The 24,518-nt window shown below is 39.1% G+C and overlaps 1 protein-coding gene and 1 long non-coding RNA gene across 9 annotated transcripts in view; one reads left to right on the top strand and one right to left on the bottom strand.

Moving 5' to 3' along the window:
- LOC103145022 (glutamate receptor-interacting protein 2-like) overlaps positions 1-24,518 on the bottom strand; it is a 34,405-nt gene that overhangs the window by 4,659 nt on the left and 5,228 nt on the right. For 2 of the 8 annotated variants that reach the window (XM_016676502.1, XM_016676504.1), the window contains exons 2-21: positions 23,845-23,919; positions 21,671-21,809; positions 19,344-19,489; positions 18,482-18,565; positions 18,300-18,375; positions 17,567-17,712; positions 14,523-14,670; positions 14,259-14,428; positions 11,391-11,519; positions 11,008-11,169; positions 9,645-9,831; positions 5,988-6,133; positions 5,809-5,889; positions 5,433-5,496; positions 4,962-5,107; positions 3,523-3,667; positions 3,152-3,291; positions 2,570-2,752; positions 1,975-2,134; positions 146-260 (exon numbers count right to left, since the gene is read on the bottom strand). In XM_016676502.1, coding sequence (XP_016531988.1) covers positions 146-260; positions 1,975-2,134; positions 2,570-2,752; positions 3,152-3,291; positions 3,523-3,667; positions 4,962-5,107; positions 5,433-5,496; positions 5,809-5,889; positions 5,988-6,133; positions 9,645-9,831; positions 11,008-11,169; positions 11,391-11,519; positions 14,259-14,428; positions 14,523-14,670; positions 17,567-17,712; positions 18,300-18,375; positions 18,482-18,565; positions 19,344-19,489; positions 21,671-21,809; positions 23,845-23,919 — 2,642 coding nt within the window. Of the gene's footprint in view, positions 1-145; positions 261-405; positions 670-1,974; positions 2,135-2,569; positions 2,753-3,151; positions 3,292-3,522; positions 3,668-4,961; positions 5,108-5,432; positions 5,497-5,808; positions 5,890-5,987; positions 6,134-9,644; positions 9,832-11,007; positions 11,170-11,390; positions 11,520-14,258; positions 14,429-14,522; positions 14,671-17,566; positions 17,713-18,299; positions 18,376-18,481; positions 18,566-19,343; positions 19,490-21,670; positions 21,810-23,844; positions 23,920-24,518 lie in introns of those variants that run through there. The other 6 variants (XM_016676503.1, XM_016676505.1, XM_007562239.2 and 3 more) reach the window with 4 other exon arrangements.
- On the top strand, positions 9,841-10,765 carry LOC103145021 (uncharacterized). The gene is made up of 2 exons (XR_476976.2): positions 9,841-9,928; positions 10,689-10,765. It is a non-coding gene; the product is annotated as an uncharacterized LOC103145021 (long non-coding RNA).

Raw genomic sequence — 24,518 nt, 5'->3', positions numbered from 1 at the left:
TCTGGCAGCAGGTGCCCGACTTGTCTTGTCAGATTTAATAAGAGATTACTCACTGATGGTCATCATAATGCTTCATCAGGTATGTTCATTAAAGCTGGGATAAGCCCGAGGAATCAGAAGGACAAAGCAGATGGAGGCCACCTACTTCCAGTTCCCTGAGAATCCCAGACTGGCCACAGGTCTCGAGGTCCTGGAGAGCCTGGGACCAGAAGCTGTCTTCTTTGTTCAACGTGCCATGGCAGGAAGGGGGGCTGACGAATCTATGACAGTGCAGGAACCATAACATAAGAGCAACCCTGCAAAGTCTGGAGGGGACTGCTGCATAGAAAAGCAGCATGGGAAATGTAGTTTCTTTTGGCTGCTGCACTGGAGAGCCCCAAACATTAAAAGAAAAAAAAAGGTTGATTTTTTTTTTTTTTTAACTGTAAATTGGCTCAGGAAGGGACTGAAAGGAGTCCGACTAGATTTAGAAAAAAAGCAAGAAAGAAACGCAACAAGTTCAAAAGGGTCAAGCTTGAGGAGACATGAGGCAGATGTATCCTTAAGTCTTTTAGTTGCTTTCAGAGGAAAATGTTTTTGCATTTTGTGTGGAAAAGGGATGACAGGGCATCTGATTGTGACACCAGAGAGCTTGCGAACAGTTAATAAAGCAGATCAGAGATAGAATACCTGAGAAAGAAGAAAAAAAAAAATGACAGATTGGAAAAGCACACAACATGTATGCACACAACATGATAAAACAGGTCCAGAGAGATTTCTCAACAAAAAGAACAGCAACATGTTCAGACTAAGAATACGGCTCTGATCAGAGTTACGGTTCCCTGTTCCACCATCAAAGCTACAAGCAATTTAAAGTCATGATTTCAATTGGTGTCTTGCATCTGATTGTAAAGATTTAGAGCACATGTCAGTTTATGTTCACCATTACAACCATTTAATAACAGGGTTTTTTTTCCATGTCAAATTTAATTTGCGCAACTGGCCATTTACTTCGGCTCATTTCAAACCTTTATTTTGAAATCATTAGAAAAAAATTTAACTCGCCACTCAAGTCTCGTGTGACATCCAGAAGATGCACTAATATGCAAATAAGTAGACAACTTGGAATCAAACACCCTCCCTGAATGAAGAGATAAATGAGATAAGAGGAAGCATTACTCAGACAACTTCACCACCGCACGACTACCAGCTGAACCAAATTTAATTCAAAACCTGTGTAGACTATTAAAATCTGGGAGAAAGCATAAAGAGTTCAGTTGCACAAAAACAAATTTGAAATCGTTTTTTTTAACGGTTGTAGTAGTGAGCATTTTTTTTTTTTGCAAATAGATGAAATAGTGTGTTTATTTCTGGAAGAACTGAAAACTTTGCATTAAATTTCCAGGTTTTTCTGATCTGACCAGAACTGTATCTTTTAAACAATAGGAAAATATATATATAAAAAAAACAAAACATGAAATTCACCACCTAAAGATACGTTGACACAGATGTTGACAATGAGAGAACTTTAAGATTCCTACAGACTGCCAGCGTAACATGCAATATATTTATTTGATTTGATTCAACTCAGCAATACCAGTGCATCTTATGATATTGTGATAATTCCAACCTAAAGGTATAAACTTGCTCTCAGTTACTGCAGATGAAGCCAACATACTATTGTCACTTAAATATCATACAACCCATTGCAAATGTCCACATTTTTCAAACTGTGGTACAGTATTCAGTGCATTTTTTGATTTACAAATATTTATTCGTAGTTTGCAGTCCAGTTATGAAAGCTTAGCAATATTTAGCCTTCTCATTTCACTGCTACAATTCAGTGTTAGCAGCCATGAATGACATCAACAAGAACAAACCTGAAATGCTTTTATAAAGAGCAAATGAATGAATAAATATAATTGGAACATTGTTGTTGAACAGGACATTTCTTCTCAGTTGCTTGGAAACATAACCTCAGCCCTCCGGACTCACCCAGGTATCTTGTCCCACTCATCCTCAGTGAATCCTCCATCGTACAGCCCTGCTTGCAGTCCCAAACCTCCAGAGCTGGAGGGCGTGTGGCTTCTGTGCTTCGGGCGCCTCCAGTCAAGTGGATTTAGGAGTAAATCAGATGTTTTGTGCAGATATAGTCCTGAAAGAAAATTAGATTCCCCCCCCCCGCCTTGTTCTTACAGACATTTTATATTTTTGCTCTTTTGTGCAAATAAATTAAATGTCTCAGATCAAACAAATCTGAGACAACAACAAACAAAATCTTTTAATCTGCTTCATGTTGCCAGGCAGAATCTGTTCAAGTAATTTGCCGATTCCACATGTCTAGAGGTGATCAGGCCTGGTTGTGACTGATGAAATTAATGCCTAAAATAAAAAAAAAATAATCACAGTTTATGATTCAGTAATAAATGATTGAAGCCCTCTTTGACTGCTGTTTTTTGGTTTTATTCAGATTACTCTGACATTGAAATTCCTTTGATGACTAGAAATGTGTGTGCGTCCTAGAATAATAAAAGCAGAAGAATTTAATATTGGGGTAAATATTTTTCCACTGTCCTGTCCTCGCACCCACCTTGGCTAATGTAGCCTGCATCAAACGCCGCACTGTCCCAGGAGCTCATGGCCGAGTCTATGCTGGGAACATTGGCCGAGTAGACCTCTGAGAATTTGCTGGTTTTTTGGGAGCCTGTTAGTTCATCCTCTGGATCGCTCAGAAAGCCGCCTTCTTTGTCCACCGAACGCAGACAGTCAGACTCTGGGAATAAAAAGCAGAGCAGTTACTTGGGGGAAGATAATTTTCTTCTTTTTAATTCTTTTGAACTTCCTAATTTTAAACAGTTTTGTTTGCTTTTGTTTCCATTCATGTTTGTTTCCAAACATCTTGGAGCGTTGGGTCATTTTTGAAAACGTGAGTTAACTTTGGAAATAGATTTTTGAAAAATGGAAGAACACAAGCCGAAACCTATGAGAGATGCCAAATAGGCCTCCATAAACGCAGAATCAAAGCGATTTATATTCCAAGATGCGTCTTAATTTTCCACAAATCAAGTTATTTTTTGTTTTAAATCCTTTTACATTACTTTTCATCTTAGTCATTTGAAAATTTAACGGTTTCCATCTGAAAAGCAAATAATTCAAAAAAGGAGATCTATACGGTCAGCTTGTTTTTTGATTTTGAGGGTGACGGACTCCCCGGCCGTCTGCAGCAGATGAATGGCCTCGCTCAGAGGCTTCCCTTTAAGGCTGACCCCGTTGATGGCCAGAACTCGATCTCCTATGTGGATGGCCCCGGTTCTGCAGGGACAGGAAGGCAGAGAAGAAAGAGTTACCAGATTATACCAGCCAGCGACAACAGAGCCGGTTGGAGAATCCTGTCAGACTGCCAGCGATCGGACACAGACAGAAACAAAGAGGCTTCTTGTTGTTGAAAGAAACCAGCCAGCTATTGTTCAAGCATCTCATTTATCAAAAAAAAAAACATCAGCAAACAAGCTTCACATGTTCTTAAACCTGCTCTTTGCTCACCTTTCTGCCAGACCTTTCTTGGTAAGGCCAGAAATGACGATGGGGTCGAAAGGTTCCTCTGTGCCAGATATCGTGATGCCCAGGGGTCCGTTAAACCTCTTCAGCTCAACTGTGTAGATTATGGAGCCTGACATCTCCAGCTCATCTACAGCAAAAAGCACACAATACCCCCAGGCACATAAAATGTGTAATACATTCCTTGTAGATGTGTAATAAAACACAGACGCACCTCAGTTAGAGCTCGATTGCTGGCTTACGGATCCTTATCAAACAAGGCTTGTAAACCTTAATAGCCTGAATATAATACTTTACACCAAATACTTTAAAGTGTGCCGAGACCAAAGGTGGGAGCTCAGAAAAGCTTGACACCTTGATTATACTGTATTTTGCTCAAGTGTTCATTCCCCTTGAGCAGTTTCACATTTAGCCCCATTGGGTCTTTAGTTGGGATTTTATGTGAGAGAGCAGCACAAAGATCATAACTGATTTTTTTGGGGGGGAAGATACAAGTCTAAACGTTTATTACAAAATCAATCCACCTTTGCCAACATTTTCACATAAGCTTTGAACATCTTTCATCTGCTGAAGAAGGCAGTCCCACAGCATGATACCGTCATCACCTCATATCAACAAGGGGATGATGTTTTCAGGACGATGAGTTTTGGTTTTTTAAATGTGGGGTTTTGCGTGAAGGCCAGAAAAGGAGTCTTCTTTTCAACAACAATTTTCTTCCATCAAAGTCTGATTTGTGGACGACAAAACTGAAAGTTATCCTATTGACAGATTCTTCCCAACTGAGCAGTGCGTCTCCTCCAAAACTACCATGGTCCTGTCAGCTGCTTCCCCTGATGATGACCGTGTCTTTGTAAATTTGCAGTTGTAGCAGTCTATTTCACTTTTTTGGGTTGGCTTAAACAGTGGTCTGTGTTTAAACAGGGTACTGTAAAAGCCAATGATTTTCTGACTTTATCCCCAACCTATCTGCTTCTGTTCCTTGGGCTCTGTGACAAAGTCCTTCATAAAACAATTGTGTTATACTAAAGATTTAATTTCACATGGGTGGAATATTTTCTGATCAAGTTATTTCTGAAGTACGTTTGTTGCATTGAGGTTTAGGCATCACATTAATGTTGCAGGGGAGCTGAATACAAATGCAGCTCATTCATTTATACATTTCACAATCACACACTACGTTGTAGAATCAACTAAGTGATTGGTTTTAAACTATACATCATTATTGATCCTATTCAACTGTACAGCCCCTTGCACCAATATTTAGTCCAAATAAGGCTTTTTAAAGGCAGCAAGTTGCTCTACACTGAGTGTAGAAATATGAACTCAAGATGTTTTGCACAGCCATAGATCTTGTATCACGAACTGGAGGAATGCTCTTTTTGTTTACTTTGAACATTAATATTTTATGAGCGGGACCCTTGTACCAATGTTGTCCTCGTCCTTCTGGATCCGCAGTTTGACCATGTCTTCGGCCTGCTGCAGGACATGCATGGCGTCCTCCATGGTGCAGTTCTCCAGGCGAATAGAGTCGATGGCCAGCAACCGGTCCCCGGGCTCCAGAGTGCCTGTTCTAGCAGACACAACCAAGAGCGAGATGATCACAACCATTAACCTGGACCAGAGGCAGCATCAGCAGAATCCTCTTAGCCTCAGTGGGATCTGTGGGGGTGACCGTAACCTCACCCTAAACCTAATCGACCCCGACCCCGCCTGAAATGTAGCTGCCCTACTGATCTAGTTATGATGGCTCAATCCTATTAGCCCTCTGTTACACCGCAGACATATCTTATCTGGTCCATGAGCGAGTCAGTGTAAACCTTGATCAACGTCGTCTCTGATGTGACCCGCAGCATCCAACTGTGGGGAAATGTACATATATGTATGATGGAACCCACCTGTGTGCTATGCTTCCTTTCCTGATGTCCGAGATGATGAGGGGCTTGCCAGGTTTCTTACTTGCTGGTAAAAGTGGGGAAAAAATGTTTTTATTTCATGTAGCAGCACAAAAGAACAGACAAGATTCTGAAAAATCAATCATTTTGCATCCCTTTCTATGGCAACTTGGCTTTCCCTTTTGTTTTTTTGTTTTTGACCAGTGTCCTAATGAAGGACACTGGTACAGACCAGCATTATTCAGAGGTAATGAGCTATGTGCCTCCATGTTTTCACAAGTCTCAGTTTTATGGATCAGGGAACTCAGACTCCACAACTTGAAGGTGATGTTGTGTGTTTGAGCAACACTGCCCCCTGCTGACAGTCCCTCAGACCTACCGCTGATGGTGATGCCCAGCTCCACTCCTCTGCGCTTCGGTAGTTTGACGTGGAAAGTGCCACTGCTTGGAACAACAGACTCTAATTTGGATTCAAACAAACAGAAAAAAAAAAAAACAGAAAGGTGAAGCTTAACCAGACTTTAGGTTTTATCGTGAACATTTTTCAGTAGGTGATACCTGCAACATCAAATTCAACCTCCACTGTAACTTTGTTTGCCAGAGCAGAGTCTCTGAGCAGCTGATGAGCTTCTTCCAGAGTGCCATCTTCAGTCGGGATCCCATTGATGGACAACACTCTGTCTCCAACTTGCAACAGTCCACACCTATGTACCAAAACACATAAAGATGAAATGTATGTATTTATTACATCAAATGAATGTTATACAAGAAATGAAAAAAAATATATGTTAAAGACAAAGCAGGAAAAAAAAGCATATGTAGAAATAAAAATAGAGCATAATTAAATGAAAATATAAAGACAAACTTCAATAAAAGTAGATGAAACAAAAATGTTAACACAATATAAATGCAAGTAGAGCAAACTATAAAATACATAGTAAATGTTGAGGAGAAATGAGGATGAATGAGGAAATAAACTAAAAATAAACGATGAAAATACAGACAGGAAGATAGAAAATAAATTAATAGAAGTATGTAAAAAGTGCAGTTATAAATATCAAAAACTGGTATATTTGTAAATAGAAAGAGATCATTTTCAATTCATAAAAAGATGAAATGTGTAAATTATACATCATAGCGGCTTGAGGTCCACACCATTTAAAATAATTTAGTATGTTCTGAGACATCTAGTCAAATTAAACTTGTTAGTGTCCCCTGCGTAGATTTTGTCTTCCTCTTGTGGCAGCAAGAGTAACTACATGACCGCCTGTGCCTCTGGTGTTCTGCTGTTGACAAAAAGACTCACTACTCTGAGTTTTCCCGATCAGTTTGTTAATCAAAACTAATTGAATTCTTAACTGCTAGGGTTTCGTTTACTCCCCTTAGAGCTCTGTAGTGCCTTCCTCCTCTTCAGCTCTACCAGCATAAACATCACGATCAAAGCAACAGGATAAGAATTTTACCAGCAGTAGCAGCGGGTACAAAACTGTATTGAAGATCAACTTATTGCAGACTACATCTTGCAACTCCAACCCTGCACATCAGAGCAGTTACTAAAAGCAGCAAGTATGAAGTCAAATGGAGTCCCACAGAGCTGGCGTGAACAGTGAACACCTTTCTGGTATCTTTACATCAGCTTCAAATGGATCTCGCCAAGGAAGCGCTGATGTCTGGAGGAGGTAGGGAGCAGAAACAGGATGACACCATTACAGAGACCCCAAACTGTGCGGGAAACGTTAAATGCTGTCAACTGAAATTAATTCACTGAAAACCGAAGCTCGTTGACCTTGCATTGGAGGCTGAGGCACTAAAATCACAGTGGGTTGCTGTACTTTAGTCACTCATGTCAAACTGCTTCTGGACTAATCATGTTACAGGACCCGGGGGACACGGCCCCGCGCTGCCGACACACACACACACACACATCATTAGTCTTGTAGGACAGACTTTATAAACTGGCCTCATTTAAGATGTGTGTTAACTACACAGCACCGTGCGCCGCGTTCTGAATTAATACACCTAATTCTGCCTTCGACCAGTAGGACGATGAAGACGAGGCTTCAGAACCCCTTTTTTGTGTTTAGTGCATCACTGATTTATTCAGTGAACCATTTCTCCAACCTTAAACAGAACCCGGTAAAGATGAGGGGCGTCAACCTGCATGACCACACTTCCTGATATTAACAAATGACCACTGACCAACAGTGTTCACAGTGCGAAGCTGCTGGCAGCATAGCTGGAAAAATGAAACGTAGCAGATGTTTCCATGCCTTCAGCCATCTGCTGTCCTTTCAGATTTATTCAGTGACCCCTCCTCCCCTTTGGTGATCAGGACATTTGAAATGTATTAGATTTCCGGGATCACACATATTTAAAAAATAAATAAATAAATTAAAATCGCTGACGACAATTATTGGTACCTTAAATCATCCGTTTAAAATAAATGCAACAAGCATTTTTATGCTGCATGTTTTTATGTTTTTTTTTTCTTTTCAATTTAAAACAGACAATAATGAATTAACTAATAAGCTCTTAAAAACTGTTTAAAAATATGTTGGCCTTTATTAGAAAAGTGAACACAAGTCACTATTGGGTTAATGAGAGTGATCCAAAACATTCAACTAAAGTCATGTAGAAAATGTTGAGGCAGAAAACAGCCACCACTAATCCCAGAACAAAAACATTATCTTTAACTGTAGTTTTCCAACTCATACTGTGTTTACACAAACTGATCAATACTCCCTACAAGAAAAGACAAAAGCATAAACATTGGAATTTCAAATCCAAGCAAAGGTAATGAGATTACTGCATTATTCAATACTCAGACAAGGTTGATGGATTTTTTTGTTGTTGTCTGTAGGTCAATTTGAATATGCATTTAATACAGCCACATTTTCCTTTAAACATCTTTAAATGCAGATGTCCTCAGAGGAGCTCTGAAACACTCGAGGCGGGCTGTGACATACAGGCATGAAGACAGCGCGTTTGTTCAGTCACATACAATACTTCTCTGCTTGATTTGGAAAACTTAAAGAGCTTGCTCTGGGCTTCGGTCTAACAGCAGGAGACACTTAGTGCTTACAAATGCCACAAAAGCCTTGAGAAAACAATGAATCCAGAAACTAAAATGTATTTTTGCTTCTAGTAACTTCACAAAAAAATAAATAAATAAATATATGTCATTTAAGTCACATTTTAGTTAGGACAAAATACTTTTTTTTGTTGATAGATTCTGATTCCATTTCCCAATTGCACCTTTCTTGTTGCACCAGTTTTCTCACATCACTGCATATAAAACCTTTGACAAAAGGAACCGCAGAATGACGTGTTTATCAAGTTAATGTTTTGGATTAGAATTGTATCTTGCGTCAGAAAAAAACATTTCCAATTGCAGTATTATTGCTCAATACGTCAATGACTACAGCTGGCTGTGATTAACTCAAATTTCCCTTGAGCTGCATTTATCATCAACAACAACATTCCCACCACTTTCCATGAGCTTAAGCGTTGTATTCCAGGCAAGCCAAATCAGAGCTGGGCATCATGAACGGTGATATGCAAGGCTGAGACAAAATTACCGTATTTGCATGCAGTGCCTTTCATAAGTAATCATACCTCTTCACTTTTTTTCCCAAACACTTTTTTGGAAGTGCTGGGGGAAAAAAAAAAAAAAAAAAAAAAACTTAATAGATTTGTCAAGTACATTGAAAACCAGTGATCGATTTTGACCTCTCCACTGCATGAGCTTGGTGTTGGTTTAATAAATAAAATATCTGTAAAATGCCTGCAAGGTTGTGGTTTAAAACTGACAAAATGTGAACAAGTTGAATGAATACTTCCACAGGGAACTGTACGTCAAAACTTTACATTTTGTTACAATAGTCACTGAATTATTTAAAATTTGCTACATTTATAAACATACTTATGTCTGGGACAACTCCATCACTCCAGTTAGAGAGATTTCCTTCTAGCTGCATTCAACCAGTAACGATCGTCCACTAATGTGCAATCTAAGGCAGGGATTCAATTTGTTGCACTTAAAATGACAGATCACTCTAGATACAGGACAGCCGACGTCCTAATTAAACGCCCGCAGCTGAACGTCTGTCGGTTACATAGTGAGTGAATTTCTTCCCTCATTAGAAACTGAGGCCCTTCAGATAAAGGTGACCGTGTTTGCTGCCTAATTTCTGTTTAGGTGTCTGACTGGGTTACCTCTCGGCGGGGCTGTCGGGCTCTATAAAGCGGATGACCGGGGGTGCAGACAGTGTTTCTGTGGCAAACACGCCGCCCTGCAGCTGGATCCCAAACCCAGTTAGTGGGTCCCCCCTCAGGAGGACTTCACTCGTTTCCACGTGGAAAATCTGCCCCCCAGGCCCAACAGAGCTGGAGGACAGGGACACTGAGGAAGAGAGAGGACACGTCACGCAGAGATACCACTGGAAATGCGGCAGAGAGATGGAGCAAAGGAAGGGAACCTTTGGAGATGGTTTGAGAGGGTGAGGAGAAGAGACAGCCACCCACTGGCTCAGTGGCAGGGGAATAGGAAGTGAATGAGTCACAGTCACGCTTACGTCAACAATCAGTTGAGTCTATTCGAGTCGAGGCTCAGGTTACTCAGATAAATCCATTTTCACACCTCAGTGTAAGCAGTTCTAGGCTCTGAGCTGCAAAATATACTAATAAGACCCGACAGCTGACTAGAATTTCACTCCATGCATGATCTATTAAATGAAACTACATCACTTTTAGCAGATGGTCTACTAAACTGACAGTGGAGTGAGTGTGTGTGCTGTAAATGCAGGCATGGATTTAAACATGTTAGTCAACCTTTATGCGTTGAGAATGTTTCATACACAGGACACAAAATGCTTAAAAAAGGATGAGACAATCAATTTAAAGAGACAGAGAGAAAAACACCATCATTGACCCAAACAGATCACAAAGAGCCTTTTTATTATTTGCCAGAAGATCTCCAAGACTTTTGGAAAAACATTCTGCTCCACAAAAGTGGAACCTTTTGAAGGGTTTGAACACAGACACAAAGCTAAGACAGAATTTCAGAAACAGAAGATTATGCAGACAGTCAAACATTATGGTTGTGCTGTGGCAGAGACTGCTTTGCAACTTCAGGGCCATAACAACTTTCCATAATTGACAGAATCAAGAATTCTGAACTTGACCAGAAAATCCTAAGGGAGAATATTTGGCCACCAGTTTTTGATCTTAACTTCAGCTGCATTTTATTTTGTTTTGCAGGATGATGATCCAAAATTGAAGTTTACCTATGGATGGCTTAAGAATAAAAAATGTGTGGGAAAAATAAAGTTTTGAAGGAACCTAGTTTATTTTCAATGTGGATGAAACAACATTTCTCTGAAAAAGACTGGGCCGAAATCTCTTCACAGTGATGGAAAAACACTTATCGGCCATTACTGCTGCTGATGGGGGATGTTTTTTTCAAATCAATACATTTCATCAGGTTGAAAAGCACAAAAACGCAAGTTTTAAGTTTGCTTTAAAACAATTAGGAGTCTCAGTCTCTTTTTGTAGCACAAAAGGAGATAATTTATCTTACTTGAGCTCTTGTGGTCCTTCTTCCTGTTCCTTCTCCTCCCAGTGGCGCTGTGGGGGCTGGTGGGGGCGACGGGGGCAATGGGGCAGGGCAGAGTGTTGCTACCTTGGCTGCTGAAGCCGGAGGTGGCTGTGGATGAAGGGGAGAAGCCGGCGCTCACAGCTGCCGAGACAAAACAGAGCAACACGAGGACTGATATAGCAATAAAAAGAAAATGATACAGAAAAAAAAAAAAAAAATCACCACGGCAGTAGAATGGAACGAAAAAGTAAAAAGGTTGCGACTATTATTTGGGTGGTCATGGAGAGATGTTTTAATAATTGGGCTGTTAAAGAGCCAAGAAAGCGGCCCTGCCAGCAGCAGAGCTGTCACAAGTGATAACTTACATTTGCAGTGGTCCTGCTGGTTGTGTGGGTGGCTCGGGCTGCTCCATGTCTTGCTGTGGCTTGCGTGTGGGGGATGGCAGTAGTTGCTGCTTTGGTCCCAGTGATGATGGTTGCTTTTCTGTACTTTAACTGCAGCAACAAGAACAAAAAGAAGCGCATGCATCATTAAAATAAGATGACTAATTTTAAAAACAAAAATAAATCAAGTCCACTGGAAACCGCCACAATTTGCTTTTCATGTCTAAATTTAAATCTCCACCTGGAGGATACGCCAGCAACCAGTAATTGATATTAAATGCGTTTTACCCGATACTTTAGATTGAATCCTGGAGCTTAATGTACTTGCAGATCAATCAGGTTTTTTTTTTTTTTTTTGGAAAAATCACAGAAATATTTCTAAAGAAATCTTACTTCTGCTGGCCAGGCTCCACAGAGCCGATTTCAAACTGAAGATCATTTTGATCATTTCTTTCTAACAGAGGGAGTAAGACTGCTGAACACAGTCAGAAAGTCCTGCTGACTGACTGCTTGGAGGCATGCAACTCGTCCTTGATTGAGTACAGCTGAAGGCCTGATTGGTATTACTGCAGAGTTTGTGTCTCTGCGTCTGATTGGCGGTGCTGAAAGTGCTTGGTGTCAGTCTTTATTACCCCAGTGCAGATTTAATTCACATTTCTAGAGTCTGGTTCATGTTAAATGGTTTCATCTTACAAGTGGAAAACCTGAGCATTTTTGTCAGGCTGCATTCATGAAGCGATCAAAGGAAAAAACAGCTGACCAACTGTCTGACACTCACCCCAATAATTACCGCCTCCTTCCAGATTCAGGCAGCTGTTATCAGTCATTCAGTTACAAATTTGACATTCATCCTTGCCGCCTCGTTTGGAAACGTCTAATCTCTGACAGCTTGCTTGCATGGATGAAGTATTTTATCAAGAGATTGCTGACTGGCGCCTGGCATGCATGCAATACTCGAGGACTTTGGCTAAATCCAATCATACGTATTCAGACTACATGCAGCAGAACCTCTGGGCCTTTTCAAGAAACCAAAATCTACGTAGCTCAAATCAGCCCGAAAAGCCCTGACTCTGCCAGCTTAAATTAAGCTCACCTAGGGCACTCTTTTCAAGATATTTTGCTTTCAGTCTTAGTGGGTGGAAAGATATGTCTTCTAATCTTTCAGTCAGCCTCATTAAATCCTCTGAGAAGATTAAGCAAATTGCATTTTATAATCATGCCTCCTCCCAGAGAAGAGGAGCTGTGAAAATTGTTTCATCCCAAAAGCACACTTGCTAAACGATGAGTTGTTACTGAAAGCGAATATCAGAAAACATGCCCAGATTGTTACCATACTGGTGGTCAACAGAATCATTTATCTGATGTAATATTTACAGTGTAACATCCACCTAAACAAGTTCAAACTGACATTATCATCTCGCATGCTCCAAGTGATGTTAAGAAATCTTTCAATCTGCGTGCAGTAATGAATGGGATTCAAAATGTGTAAATGATTAAAAAAAAACATGTTATCAGAGAAAAATGTTACCTGTCATTTGACACAGAGGCCCAAAGCATCACACACCCTCAACCATGCCTAAAAGTGAGAATGAAGTACTTTTCCTTATCTGTGAGAATAGAACTACAGTGGGGAAATTCATGTTTATGTTTGTGACAGTAGGAGAGAAAAGGGTTTTCTAATGGGATATCTTCCAAACACATGGTTTGCATATAAATAATGTGTAATAGTTTTTATTGAGACTTGGTGATCCCAAAATACCCATTTTTACAGCAGTTCTGGAAAACTGAAATGTGAAGGAAAAGGAATCTTATTAGATGTAAGATGAAGTAAAATATATATATATATATATATATATATATATATATATATATATATATATATTCTCCTAAAAATCTGACACAGTTTTTTTTTAAACAAATTTGATCATATTCAAAACAGCAAATTATTAAATTTCATTTTTAATGTTTATGCTGAAACATTGAAAGAAGTAAAATCTGGGGAAGGAGTTCAATGGTTTTATTTCCTTCTTTTAGCTTTCTCCCCTAGTGTGATCCATCACATCGCAGGGCTACAAGTTCTTGTGGCTGCTGATTCAAATATAAAACTGCAGGAACATGATCTCTGACAGAGAAAGCTCATCTGTGTGTTGTTTAATAATACCCATGCAAGTGTGCAAGCAAAGAAAAGTGCCATGAGCATACCAAAGAAAAAACACGCAGTCAAGATGATTCAGAAAGTCTGAAAAAAAGACAGCTAAACCCTTTACTGCTGCATGTTATGCTGCAAAGAACAGAGTGGTCACTATATGCATGGTGAGACAAGGGTTTGGGGGAAAACTTGCACATGACAACATGACAAAACCAAAGAAAATCATAAATCACTTAAAAATAGGACAGATTTTACAAAACCGCCTTTTGTCTTTCTTAAATCTTTATACTTTAGAGCCAGAAGACGTAAAACTCTTGAAAGTATGAAACGTGTTTGGTTATTTCATTGCTTTCCAAAGAGAATAGGTAATTTTAAAATATGCTTTTCTACAAGAATGAAAACAAAATGTTCCTAAAACCCTGGCCACAGTAAAAAGGAAAAGTTGTGAAAATAGCTGGAATACAGCCATGGATTTGCTTAAGTGAGTTTCACCTCGGGGTAGCCATACTCTTTTCAGAATGTTTTGACATTTTACACTCCAGATAAATTATTTATTAATACCACCAGTAAAAAATAGAGATAAATAACCGGAAGCTGCAGGCTCTTGCTTACATCTTATCTTTTTTCTTTTTCTTAATTTTTTCTTAAAAAAACAAAAAAACAAACAATAAATTTGGGTTTCTGTGACCCGCAGAACATACCTGTGTCTTGTGGCCTGATGGGAAGTCTGCTCTGACTGGCTGGAAGAATCTCAAGTTTGAGATTCTCTGAGGTGCTGGCCAGCAGCTGCGTTGCCTCCATCAGGGAGCAGTGCTCAGTGTTTGTCCCGTCTATGGACAGCAGGATGTCTCCCACATGAAGCGCGCCACATCTGAGAGTGAGACAAAGACCGAGGCTCCGTTTTGGATGTCTGCTTTGTCAAGAGACACTTTGCATAGACGGAACATGCAGAAGACTTGCTTCACCTTTCCGCCACACTTGCTGGCTTTATCTTGTCGATAACGATGACTTGCTTGTTTCTGTACGTTGTGGTTGTGAGGCTGATCCCCAGGCTGGCAGAAGGACCTTTCACTATTTCCACCAGCAGAGGGCCCGAGGCCTGCTGCACTGCCTCTGGAACAGACAACACAAGCATGCAGAACATTACACAGATCTACTCAATCTAAATCGGCACAAAAAAACAAAAGCAAACAAACAAAAAAGTTGATTTAGATTCAGCGAAAAAAGGAAAATGGTTTACAATCTGAACTGTGATAGAAACAATGCTTGTGTTTTCATCACAGTTCAGAGCTTGTGTGGATTACAGTTACGGGTTATTAAGGCCCCTAACAATCCCTGCCTGAACATAAGTTATCTGAATAATATTCAGTGACTTCTAGGAAACTAGGGGTCAAAATTTATTCAATTTTAGCAGCTTTGTCAGTAAATGAAAAAACATTATATCACAGAATAAAACATTAGGATGAATTTAAGATCTGTTATTGTATTTTTTTTATTTTATTTTATTTTTTTTATAAAGACTGTAATAAAGTGAACCAGAGAATGTGGGATCCCACATTTAACCTTCACGAAGAAGCATTCTCCAGCTTGTTGGAAAGCAGGTTGTGAAAGTTTGTCGAACCTCAGATTCAGGTGGAGCTGTTTGACTTTCACCCAAGCTATAAAACATTGGACACTTCTTTTCCCTGGAGCTGCTGAGGGGTCATATATATGAGAAAATATACTTTTCAACAAAATTTCGCTTATGCTGTTTTGACACAGTTTTTTTTTCTATTCCACTACTTACAAATCAAAGTCATGTCATATTTTCTTTATAATAAGTAGTAATCTTTTGCAAGTAAATCACTGTTGTAGGAATGATGATTGCTGGGAATGATTTCACGCTTTAATTAATCTGCCAGCAGAAGGTCTGAATCCTAAATTTTGTGCAAAGGGAGAATATATGTGCCAACTATCCTTAGTGACCTGTCCTAGTTTGCACAGACCAGAGCAAAGAGCGTGATCTTGAGAATTAGTCACCATGACCAAATGGAGGTTATAATTAGGCCTTTAGTCATGTTGTGAGCTCTAGTATTTGGTGGCATATTCTGCTTCTTAACAGAACCGATTGAAGTGGGGTCACTCTTCGCTGTTATACTGATTTAAACATGTTTTTACTCACTTTCACAGTATTAATTTTATCAGAACACACAGAAATAAAGAAACAAGTTTAAGGTGTTACAAAGGCACACTACAGGTAAAATTATGTAGTACGTTAAAGCGCACGCCATAAACTCTCCATATAATTTCTGTCTTTCAAATGCATTGAATAATGAACCGCCTGGGTATTTTAACTAACTATTAGTTGTTGTTGTTCTGTACCACAGAACATAACTGTATATATAAACAGTGGGTTAACCTGAAGAGCAGAGAGCATGAGAGAAATTACAAATCTCTGAAAGATCAAAAACAAATGATTTTAAGATCCTTCTCTCCATGTGCCAAACCAAAATATACTGAACAAATAAAGTAATTGTTAAAAAGAAGAATTGACAATTTGCCTAAATCAGTCAAAAACACAATAGAAAGCAGTGTGCTACAAGTCAGGGTAGCTCCAATCTGAGCTGCTGGGGCTGACCTTCTAAAACAACAGTAGAGACTGGATGCTGTCTGAGTATTTATGTGGATAAAGTCGCTGTGGAAACCTGACAGAAAAGGGCTACAGACTCAGCATTGGACATGTCGGAGGAAATCAAAGTTTCTGCGACAGATCAGAAACTAAACATTGCATAACATCAACCTCTGCAGAGCATGTCCAAGACAAATCCTTCAAATATGAGGATATAACTGAAACAGAAAGATCGAAAAAAAAAATGTCTCCTGACTATTCTGAGGTTACGCTATGGTCAAATAAAAACAACTTTAATTTGTTCGGCTCATATGTGGTACAGCATTTTTGGAGTTCCAAGAAAATGGCTGAGGTAGTGTAACGATAAAGGGCTAAATGAGAGCAAGAAAATGCTGGGAAAATGATGATTAGAGGCAGCCTAGTGAATGTCTGTATGAAAAATGTCAAGCTGAATCCCAGTCATCAGAAGCTTTGCAAAGGAAAAACATTGCAGCATAATGTCACACCAAATGCTTTGCAAAAATCATACTGGAGTTTCAGCATAAAAAAAAAGCCTTTTTCTATTTCAAAACTCAATAATTTTCCAGACTCCAGTTACATTTTTAAAAAAACGTTTTAGGCAATAGTATTCAAAATATTTATAGAATTTTTTACCTTCCACAAATCATAAAATGACACATTTGTCGGCTTTTAATTAAAAGTACAGTTAACAATAAAATAATAATTCAAGTAAAATAACAAACACGAATAAAATAAAAGATAAATTCTGACATATTAGTGACTTAATATACAAGAAACATGATAAAGAAATAAAATAGCATAAGAACCAATTGTCATGTACATTTTATCCTTTTGCAAATACAGAATGAATCTAAATCTCGATGTTTTGTGAGCCAGAAGATTTTCCTCTGATGGTTAAGGAAATAAAATAGTCAAATAAAACCTGCGGTATAAAGAAGAAAATTAGGAATAAAATCCATTTTGGAAAACCATTAAAAGCTAAAATGATATTTGCTTTTCTGGAGTATCTAGGTCAAACACGGTCTTTACCCTCACATTTCAGTCAGATTCTTTTTGGGAAGTGTACCAACATCTGCATTCACAGATTTATACACAGCTTTCAGTGTTTCTCAAATTGCCTTTTGATTAATTTGTCATCATCAAGAATTGATGATTATTTCAAAAGTCCAACTGTGTTGTTAGTACAGTTATGATCAATGCGCACTCAGGTTCATGTTGCTCCCCTGGTGCCGTCTCCAGCACCAACAATCATCCACGCGCCCAAACGGCTCCATGCCCTCAGAGAAACGCTGCCCTACCATGCCTCCACATGCTCTCTGCATGTGTGTGTGTGTGTGTGTGCGTGTGTGCGTGCGCGTGTGCATGTGTGTGATTACTCACCCATGACAGAAACGTCATACTCGATCAGGAACAGAGCTTCCTGGCCGCTCTGCATCAGCATGGTCAACGCATCAGCGTGCCTCTCTCTGTTCAAAGGCATCCCGTCTATGCTTAAAACCCGGTCTCCGGCCTTTAGCGTGCCCTCTCTGGAAAAAAACAAACAAAAAAAACCCCTCAAACATGAACAAGGAAAATAAAACCTACCAAACCAGGCCATGATGCTCACAGCAGCGTTTAAGCAGCAGTCACAGTGAATGATTAAGCAGTGAGGATCTCCTCCCAGGTGGGTGATAAATGGCCATAAAGGCTTTGATGCAGCATTATGTTTGCTCCACCGTTTTGGTGCTCTCAGGTTTTCATAGAGAAAAGTGCAAGGCTGCATTAGCCTCGGGATGAGCGCTGCCCTTTCTGTGTTAAACATGCTCTTCATGTGTTGCAGCAACAATTTTGTGCAGTCTTTGAGAAAGAAAAATTGGGCTTTTGCAACATAAATGCACAGCAGATTTTTAAAACTCATTGCCGCATTAATAATTGACGTTTGATTTAATGCATAAAAACAAGAAAATTAGTCAAATGGTCATTAGCTTGTATGCCTCTGTACACATGAATGCCTACATTCTTTAATTTTAATGGACTCGTCCATGCAAAACCTCCCAGATGATCTCACAAGCCAGAAACCAGGCGAAACACAACCAACCCTTATAAATAAGCACATCATCAGGCACATCCTGACCTGTCTGCTGGACCCCCGGGCCGGACACCGGTAACCACCAAAGGACGAGACCTTCGCCAGTCTTCATGGAAACCTCCTTCAAAATGGATTCCAAGAAAATATTATAAAATGAAAGAAAAAAATTGGACATTGTAACGTTCCTAAAATAAGAAAAAGCAAACAACCGCATCCAACTTGCTTACCTCTCATGACAAAGCCAAAACTGTTTCCCTCCTTGTGTAAAAACACCTCTATGGTTTTAGTTATGACTCCCGACGGACTCTGGACTGCAGTGAAAGAGAAAATCAAGAAAGAATTACATAGAAGCAGAAAAGGTCCATGTCTGCAAACAGAATGGTGCGATTGGGTCTTGTTCAAGAGTTGTGAGTTCTGTTAAGCTTAGAAAATCATTTTATTTTGTTTGTACAATGTACAATGTTCATGGTTTCTTAAAGGTTTTACTTGAGAAGAAGGAATTAAAAGCTGTCAAATCTGTGTGTTGGGTGTAATATTGACAACATGGCGATGCTTCGGGAGAAAATAATTTACTTTTTGGTGTGACTTCCCCACACACGGGCAAAAATTTCCAAGTTGAAATTAGGTTTTCCAAAAGAAATATATATATATTTGCTAATTATGATCATATATATTTTTTACCTGCATTTTAATGGGGAAATAGTTGGATTTTTGTAGAATTGGGAAGTTATTGCAGACTTAAAACATTGAGATGAATCTCTTTCTTTTAAAAGAAAGGCATAGTTTCCCAGGTTGTTTAGTTTTGAAAATGTTTATCTCATCTTTGCTCAGCGACAAAGATGGGATTTGGGTCACTCCTTCTTTTGAAAGTGCTTGTCATATTTTGCTACGTTTAATGAATACAGTAAATAGGTTAATGTTTGTTTGTGCTCCTGCTTTCCATTTCAACAGATTTTACTTGTAAGTTCATAAAATCTTGTGAGAAGGATTTCATACTCCAGTTTTGCTTTTGACAATAATATATATATAAATTAAAAAACTTTTTCCATTACGCTGTCATCTAGATTTATTTATTCATTCCGTTCTCACCATATGCAGGCAGCTCATACTCCACTTCCAGGACGACTCGCTCCCCGATGTTCTTCAGTAGGCTAATGATTTCATCGTGCCGGAGCTTTGACAGGTTGATGCCATTCACTGACTTGATGTAGTCGCCCACATTCAGCTGGTCGCTCCTGTTAAGAGCCACAACAGACTATTAAGGCCATCTAGCTTTCCTCTACTCACTGGTGAAAGCAGAAAGCTGCACATCAAATTTACACAAACTAAAAAAATGTCCACATCTGCACATTTGGACTACATTTAATTAAATGCCAGCAAATGCTTACCATCGTTCCACCAAACCATCCCTCTGATTTAAAGACAATACAAGACACGCCCAGCTTTTACTCCACAATGCAGGACTTAAAGTTAGCCCTCCAAAGCTGCTATTAACATACGCAGCTATTAACATAGTTTTATTGCTATTAGCATCATGCTTTGGATCTTGTTATGTTAGAATTGTGCAGGTGCATCGCGCAAAATAAGTGTCAGAATAAGGAAGGGCACTGGTTTCAAATTATTTAGGTTCACCTCAATAGAACAGTTGTATGGTTAAAACAACCGTTTTTGGCATCTACTTATGCCAAAAATCAATAGATGCTTTTAAAATGAATATACTATTCGTGCCCATGGTGAGTCTCTGTTAGCATATGACCAGAGCTGTAGCTGGAACACCGTTATGTGATTTTTAACATCTCTGCAGGCAAACAGAGAAGGACACCTGTGTAGAAAGCAACACAGATTTGGGAGTAAGATGACTGACAGTCTCTCCCTCTTTGACACTGACAGAGATGACTATATGGTGTCTCACGTCTGACATTCTGAGTCAACGCGCCGCTCACTGGAGAGCTAATTAATCAAATAGATGTCCTGCCCTTCTTGCCCTTCTCACCCTTTGGGCTCCTGTCAATCAGCCGTGACAGCAGACAGAGAAGCCTCCAAAGCTTAGCAGGGTTGAACGTCACGATGGTCCAATGCCGTCACACACGTAGCCGTTCTGACCCAGCGTGCCGCACCCATTAAATTAGTGGGTACTTTCACATAGGCGTGAACTCAGCTGTGTGAAGACAAGCTGCTTGGTAGAATTAGCATAGTGTCCCTTAGACGTGACAAGAAATGACATAATTTGGCCAGGACATTTTCAAAGGATTGTGTCATTCTTGCTGAACTGAGGGTGTTTTGTTTTTTTTTTCTTCACATCAGTGTCATGCAGGATGACACACCATCCCTCACCCCACCCACAAACAAGGTAGAAGTAACAGGCTTTGAATAAAACATTTATCGTTTCCATGCTACTGAAGTGTATATACAGAAGGCTAGAAGATTCTTGGTTTAGGATTTCTGATATAGATTTTAACCTGCATTGTGGACTTATTAAAATTGAAAACAGTAAATAAGTAAATTTTATTTGTACAGCTAAAAATTGCAACATCTAAAGTGCAAGATAAAATAGAAAAAGAAACTAAAAGGTAGTTTTAATGTGAATGTCTTCAGCACTTTCTAAATGAGCAACAATAATCAAATGAGTTTTCTATTGCTTTAAATGAAATGCTGTCAATGGGAAAAGTGTGTTTAGTAGGTGCCTCTGAGCAGGTCTGCGCTCTGCATGGCATTTCATCTGTTTTCCTCTCCTGTTCTAAATACTTTTTGGTAGTAACATGTTTTCTTTGTCATGTTTGAGGTTTAAGGATTCTGAAAGGTGTGCATGTTTGCTCTGATGTATGTTTAGGTTCTGTTAGGTTTGGTCCAGAATAGTTTGTTGGAGATGTCTGACTCCAAAGAGTCGTGGGATTTTTGCTGTACGAAGTGCTAGGCTAGACACGACTTGTTGTAATCGATATACATTTCAGGCATCAGGTCAAAACAAGAAAATTTGAGAAAATACAAGACTTCAGTTCATGGAAGAACATGCTTGTATTGTTGGCCTTGATGACTTTTGGAAAACATCACATCTTAATATTTTTCTGTTTTCTGTTCACAGAAAACTATCTGGTTTATACTGGGGGAAAATATCTCATTACCATCTGAACAAAAAGGTTTTATTTAAAAACTTCCCTCTGGCTAACATCTGTTGTTTTAGCATTGAAATAACTTAGTTATACTTTATTAATGATTTAACCACCATACCACCATAGCATATCAGATTTGTCTTAGGTGAAGAAATGTCTCGTGTAAGAAGAAGGCTAATAAAACATTCTGAATAGCAACACTCTAGACTCAGCTATCAGCCTTTAAAACATGTGTGCAGAGCTGGATGCCTGACCGGTTTGCTGGCGTTGCCAGGCTCAGAGCACATCACAGAGCACAGATCTCACCTGGCAGCCAGCCCACCTGGCCGTAGGTTTGACACTCTGGGCTTGCCATCTTTATCAGAGCCTCCGGAGATGGTGAGGCCAAGGCTGCTGCCTTCCCTTTTCATCAGCTCCACCGTGGTCACTCCTCGATGCTCCTCTGCTGACAGATACAGACGCAGGCACAGACCCACAGAAAGAATTAGCCTCTGCTTGACAGAGCTGCCCTGTCTGTGAGGCATGGAAGGGCTTTTTTTTTTTTTTTTCTGAATCTTTCGGAAAATGTTTTCTAAGATACAACCACGGGGAACAGTTTCCAGCTACTTTGTCTTCTCTTTGTTTCTTCGCATCCCAAAGAGAATATTTGTGTGGAAATCTGAAGGAAAGTAAGAAGCTTAAGAAAATTAAAAAAAAATAAAAAGTAAATGCTAAAGTAGGTGAACGCCAAGGTGACATGTATGTCCATAGTTCTTTAAGAAAAACACTTATTTGTAAAACTAATAAGTGTCATGCTGATTTTGTTTGAATAATAAAGTCAACAAGGTGCTACTCCCCAAGTACTCAGGATTGATTTACCACACTGGGTGTGAGCAAAGCTGTAAAGCCAAAGGTTTTCATAGTTTGTTGATTTGGAGCAATAGGGATGTTTTAACGCCACACCAAGAAGGGAAGAGAAGGTTATTGCTTCTGTAAGGTTATTGCTTACAATGCACTCTAGATAAATGTGGTACCCATTTATCTAGAAAGTATGGTATGAAACAATGCAATTACTAGAGTCCACAAATGGAACAGGGGATCTTCTAAAACTGGCAGGACACCAATAGGTTTGAAGTTGCACTATGTGAGCTGCTAAAAATTCAGAATATTTTTTTTATTATCTGATTCTGTTACAAACATCATCACCATCTTATTTCAGTTCCAGACGTGTGTGAAGCATGTCACACTTCTCATATTTTTTTTTCTTGTGGAAAATATTTGAAACCAGGTATCATTTTCACCCCACTCCACAATTATGCTCTACTTTGCTTTGTTATATTACATAAAATCTCAGTAAAATACATAGTCAGTTATGGATTTAAAGTTATAAAATGGTAAAAATTTGAAACAGTATGAGTTTTTTTTTTTTTTTTGCAATCCACTATACAAATAAAACTCCACACAAGATGTTAAATGTTAAGTTCATGTCAATATGAGTAGAGAATACTGAACAAGTACGACTTGTTTGGAGAAGTTGCAACAAAAACCCTTACTTTTTTACAAAAAAATAAAAAATAAAAAATAGCATAGTTTAATATGTAGTACTATTTGAACAAACCAAATGACTTCATTGACAATGTTGTTTTTGTAGGTGAGACTGAGACAAATATGCCTGAAGATAATGCTCTTTGTCACTTTGAGTTAAAAACAAAAAACCCAACTATCAGGTTGTGATGGAAAGATCAGGATTTGGTTTAGCTTTCAAGGAAAAGAACAAAATTTCTTAAAGAGTAAGGATCCAAGGTATTGCAAAGTGAAAAAGTCAGACACATTTAGAAAAATCGTCCATTACGGAACATATGTTACATCATAAATAAGAGACTTATACTTTAAATTGTTGCATAAAACGTTTTCCTGAAAGCAGTAGAATATTGAGCTTATTGGGATTTTACTTTCTGCTTTAACATTTTGCCTTTAGTTTTTATGTATTGCCACCTGCTGAGTTTCAGCTTATGTTTTGGTTACTTAATCAGAGAACTACCAAGAGCTTGATAATTTATTTAACATTAACAATTTATCAAGTAAACAGGATTGACCTATTTTAGTCATGATTTAAAGTCAGTTTTAAAGCCCAGTTTTGTTATTACATTGATTTAAAGAAAAAAAGGAAGAAAGAAAAAGAAATACAATTGTAATTGATGTGTGTTTTCATTATGTCATGAGAGAACTCATTCTGTCTTGTGGTCCACTTTGTGCTGTGCTGGTAAATCTCCCCTTTGTCCATCATGCCAACAGCAGTTTAGTACCATGACAGGTATGCCACAAGTGCATTTTTTTTCCGACTTATCTAAGCATTTATTACAGCAAAAGACAAAGCAAACCACTAGAGGCACATAATTCACAATTCAACAAAGACTGCTGCGATTTTATCCTCTTGACAACCCAAGAGGTTTGTGACTCAGACGGCACATGAAACAAAGTAAGGTTTGACTGTAATGTACCTGAAAGGCTTTGCCCCCGGGAGGAATGCGATTGGTCAGTTGTCTCTTTGCTCCCCTTGGAGTATGGTCCTTCATCTGAGGAGACAGCGGGGAGGTGTAGGAGGTTATGCAAAGACTGCAGCAGAAAGACAAATAAGCATGACTGCCTATTCCTGACAGAAACCCACACCTCAGTGTTTTGAACTTTAACCTGAGTGAAAGTACTGCAGCAGTGATTCAGACAAAACAAAACAAAAAAAAAGTCTTTAAAGACATTCATTCAAAAACAAGAATACATTTGCAGAAGAGCTGAAGTATGCAACCACTTGGGCATGGAAACAGCACGCAGTTAATGGACTGATTTTGGATGGGGAGAAAATGATCATTTGCATGTCATTTACAGCAGCTGCTATGGAAAGCAGCAAAACGTTCAATCTGCTCAGCAGAGAAACAGATTTTTGTTCACTTCTCACCCGTACTGGGGCCCATTTCTGACAAGGTTCACAAATTAGCAGAGTCAGTCCCCAGCCATCTGAGCCTGAACGCAGAAATGAAACCATATTCGCAGTAGCTCTACTGAGGAAACTGACTTGGCGCTTCTGTAATCCTGTCCACTATGGATGACCTTTTCAGGTGTCCAGCACAGGGATTAAACATCACTCTACACACCTGAAGAAAAACCTAGACAGAGTTTT

Source organism: Poecilia formosa, unplaced genomic scaffold (genome assembly GCF_000485575.1).
Source record: "Poecilia formosa unplaced genomic scaffold, Poecilia_formosa-5.1.2 Scaffold135, whole genome shotgun sequence".
Lineage (NCBI taxonomy): Eukaryota > Metazoa > Chordata > Actinopteri > Cyprinodontiformes > Poeciliidae > Poecilia > Poecilia formosa.
Note: the sequence above shows the minus strand (reverse complement) of the source record. Positions and strands in the feature narration are given on the sequence as shown.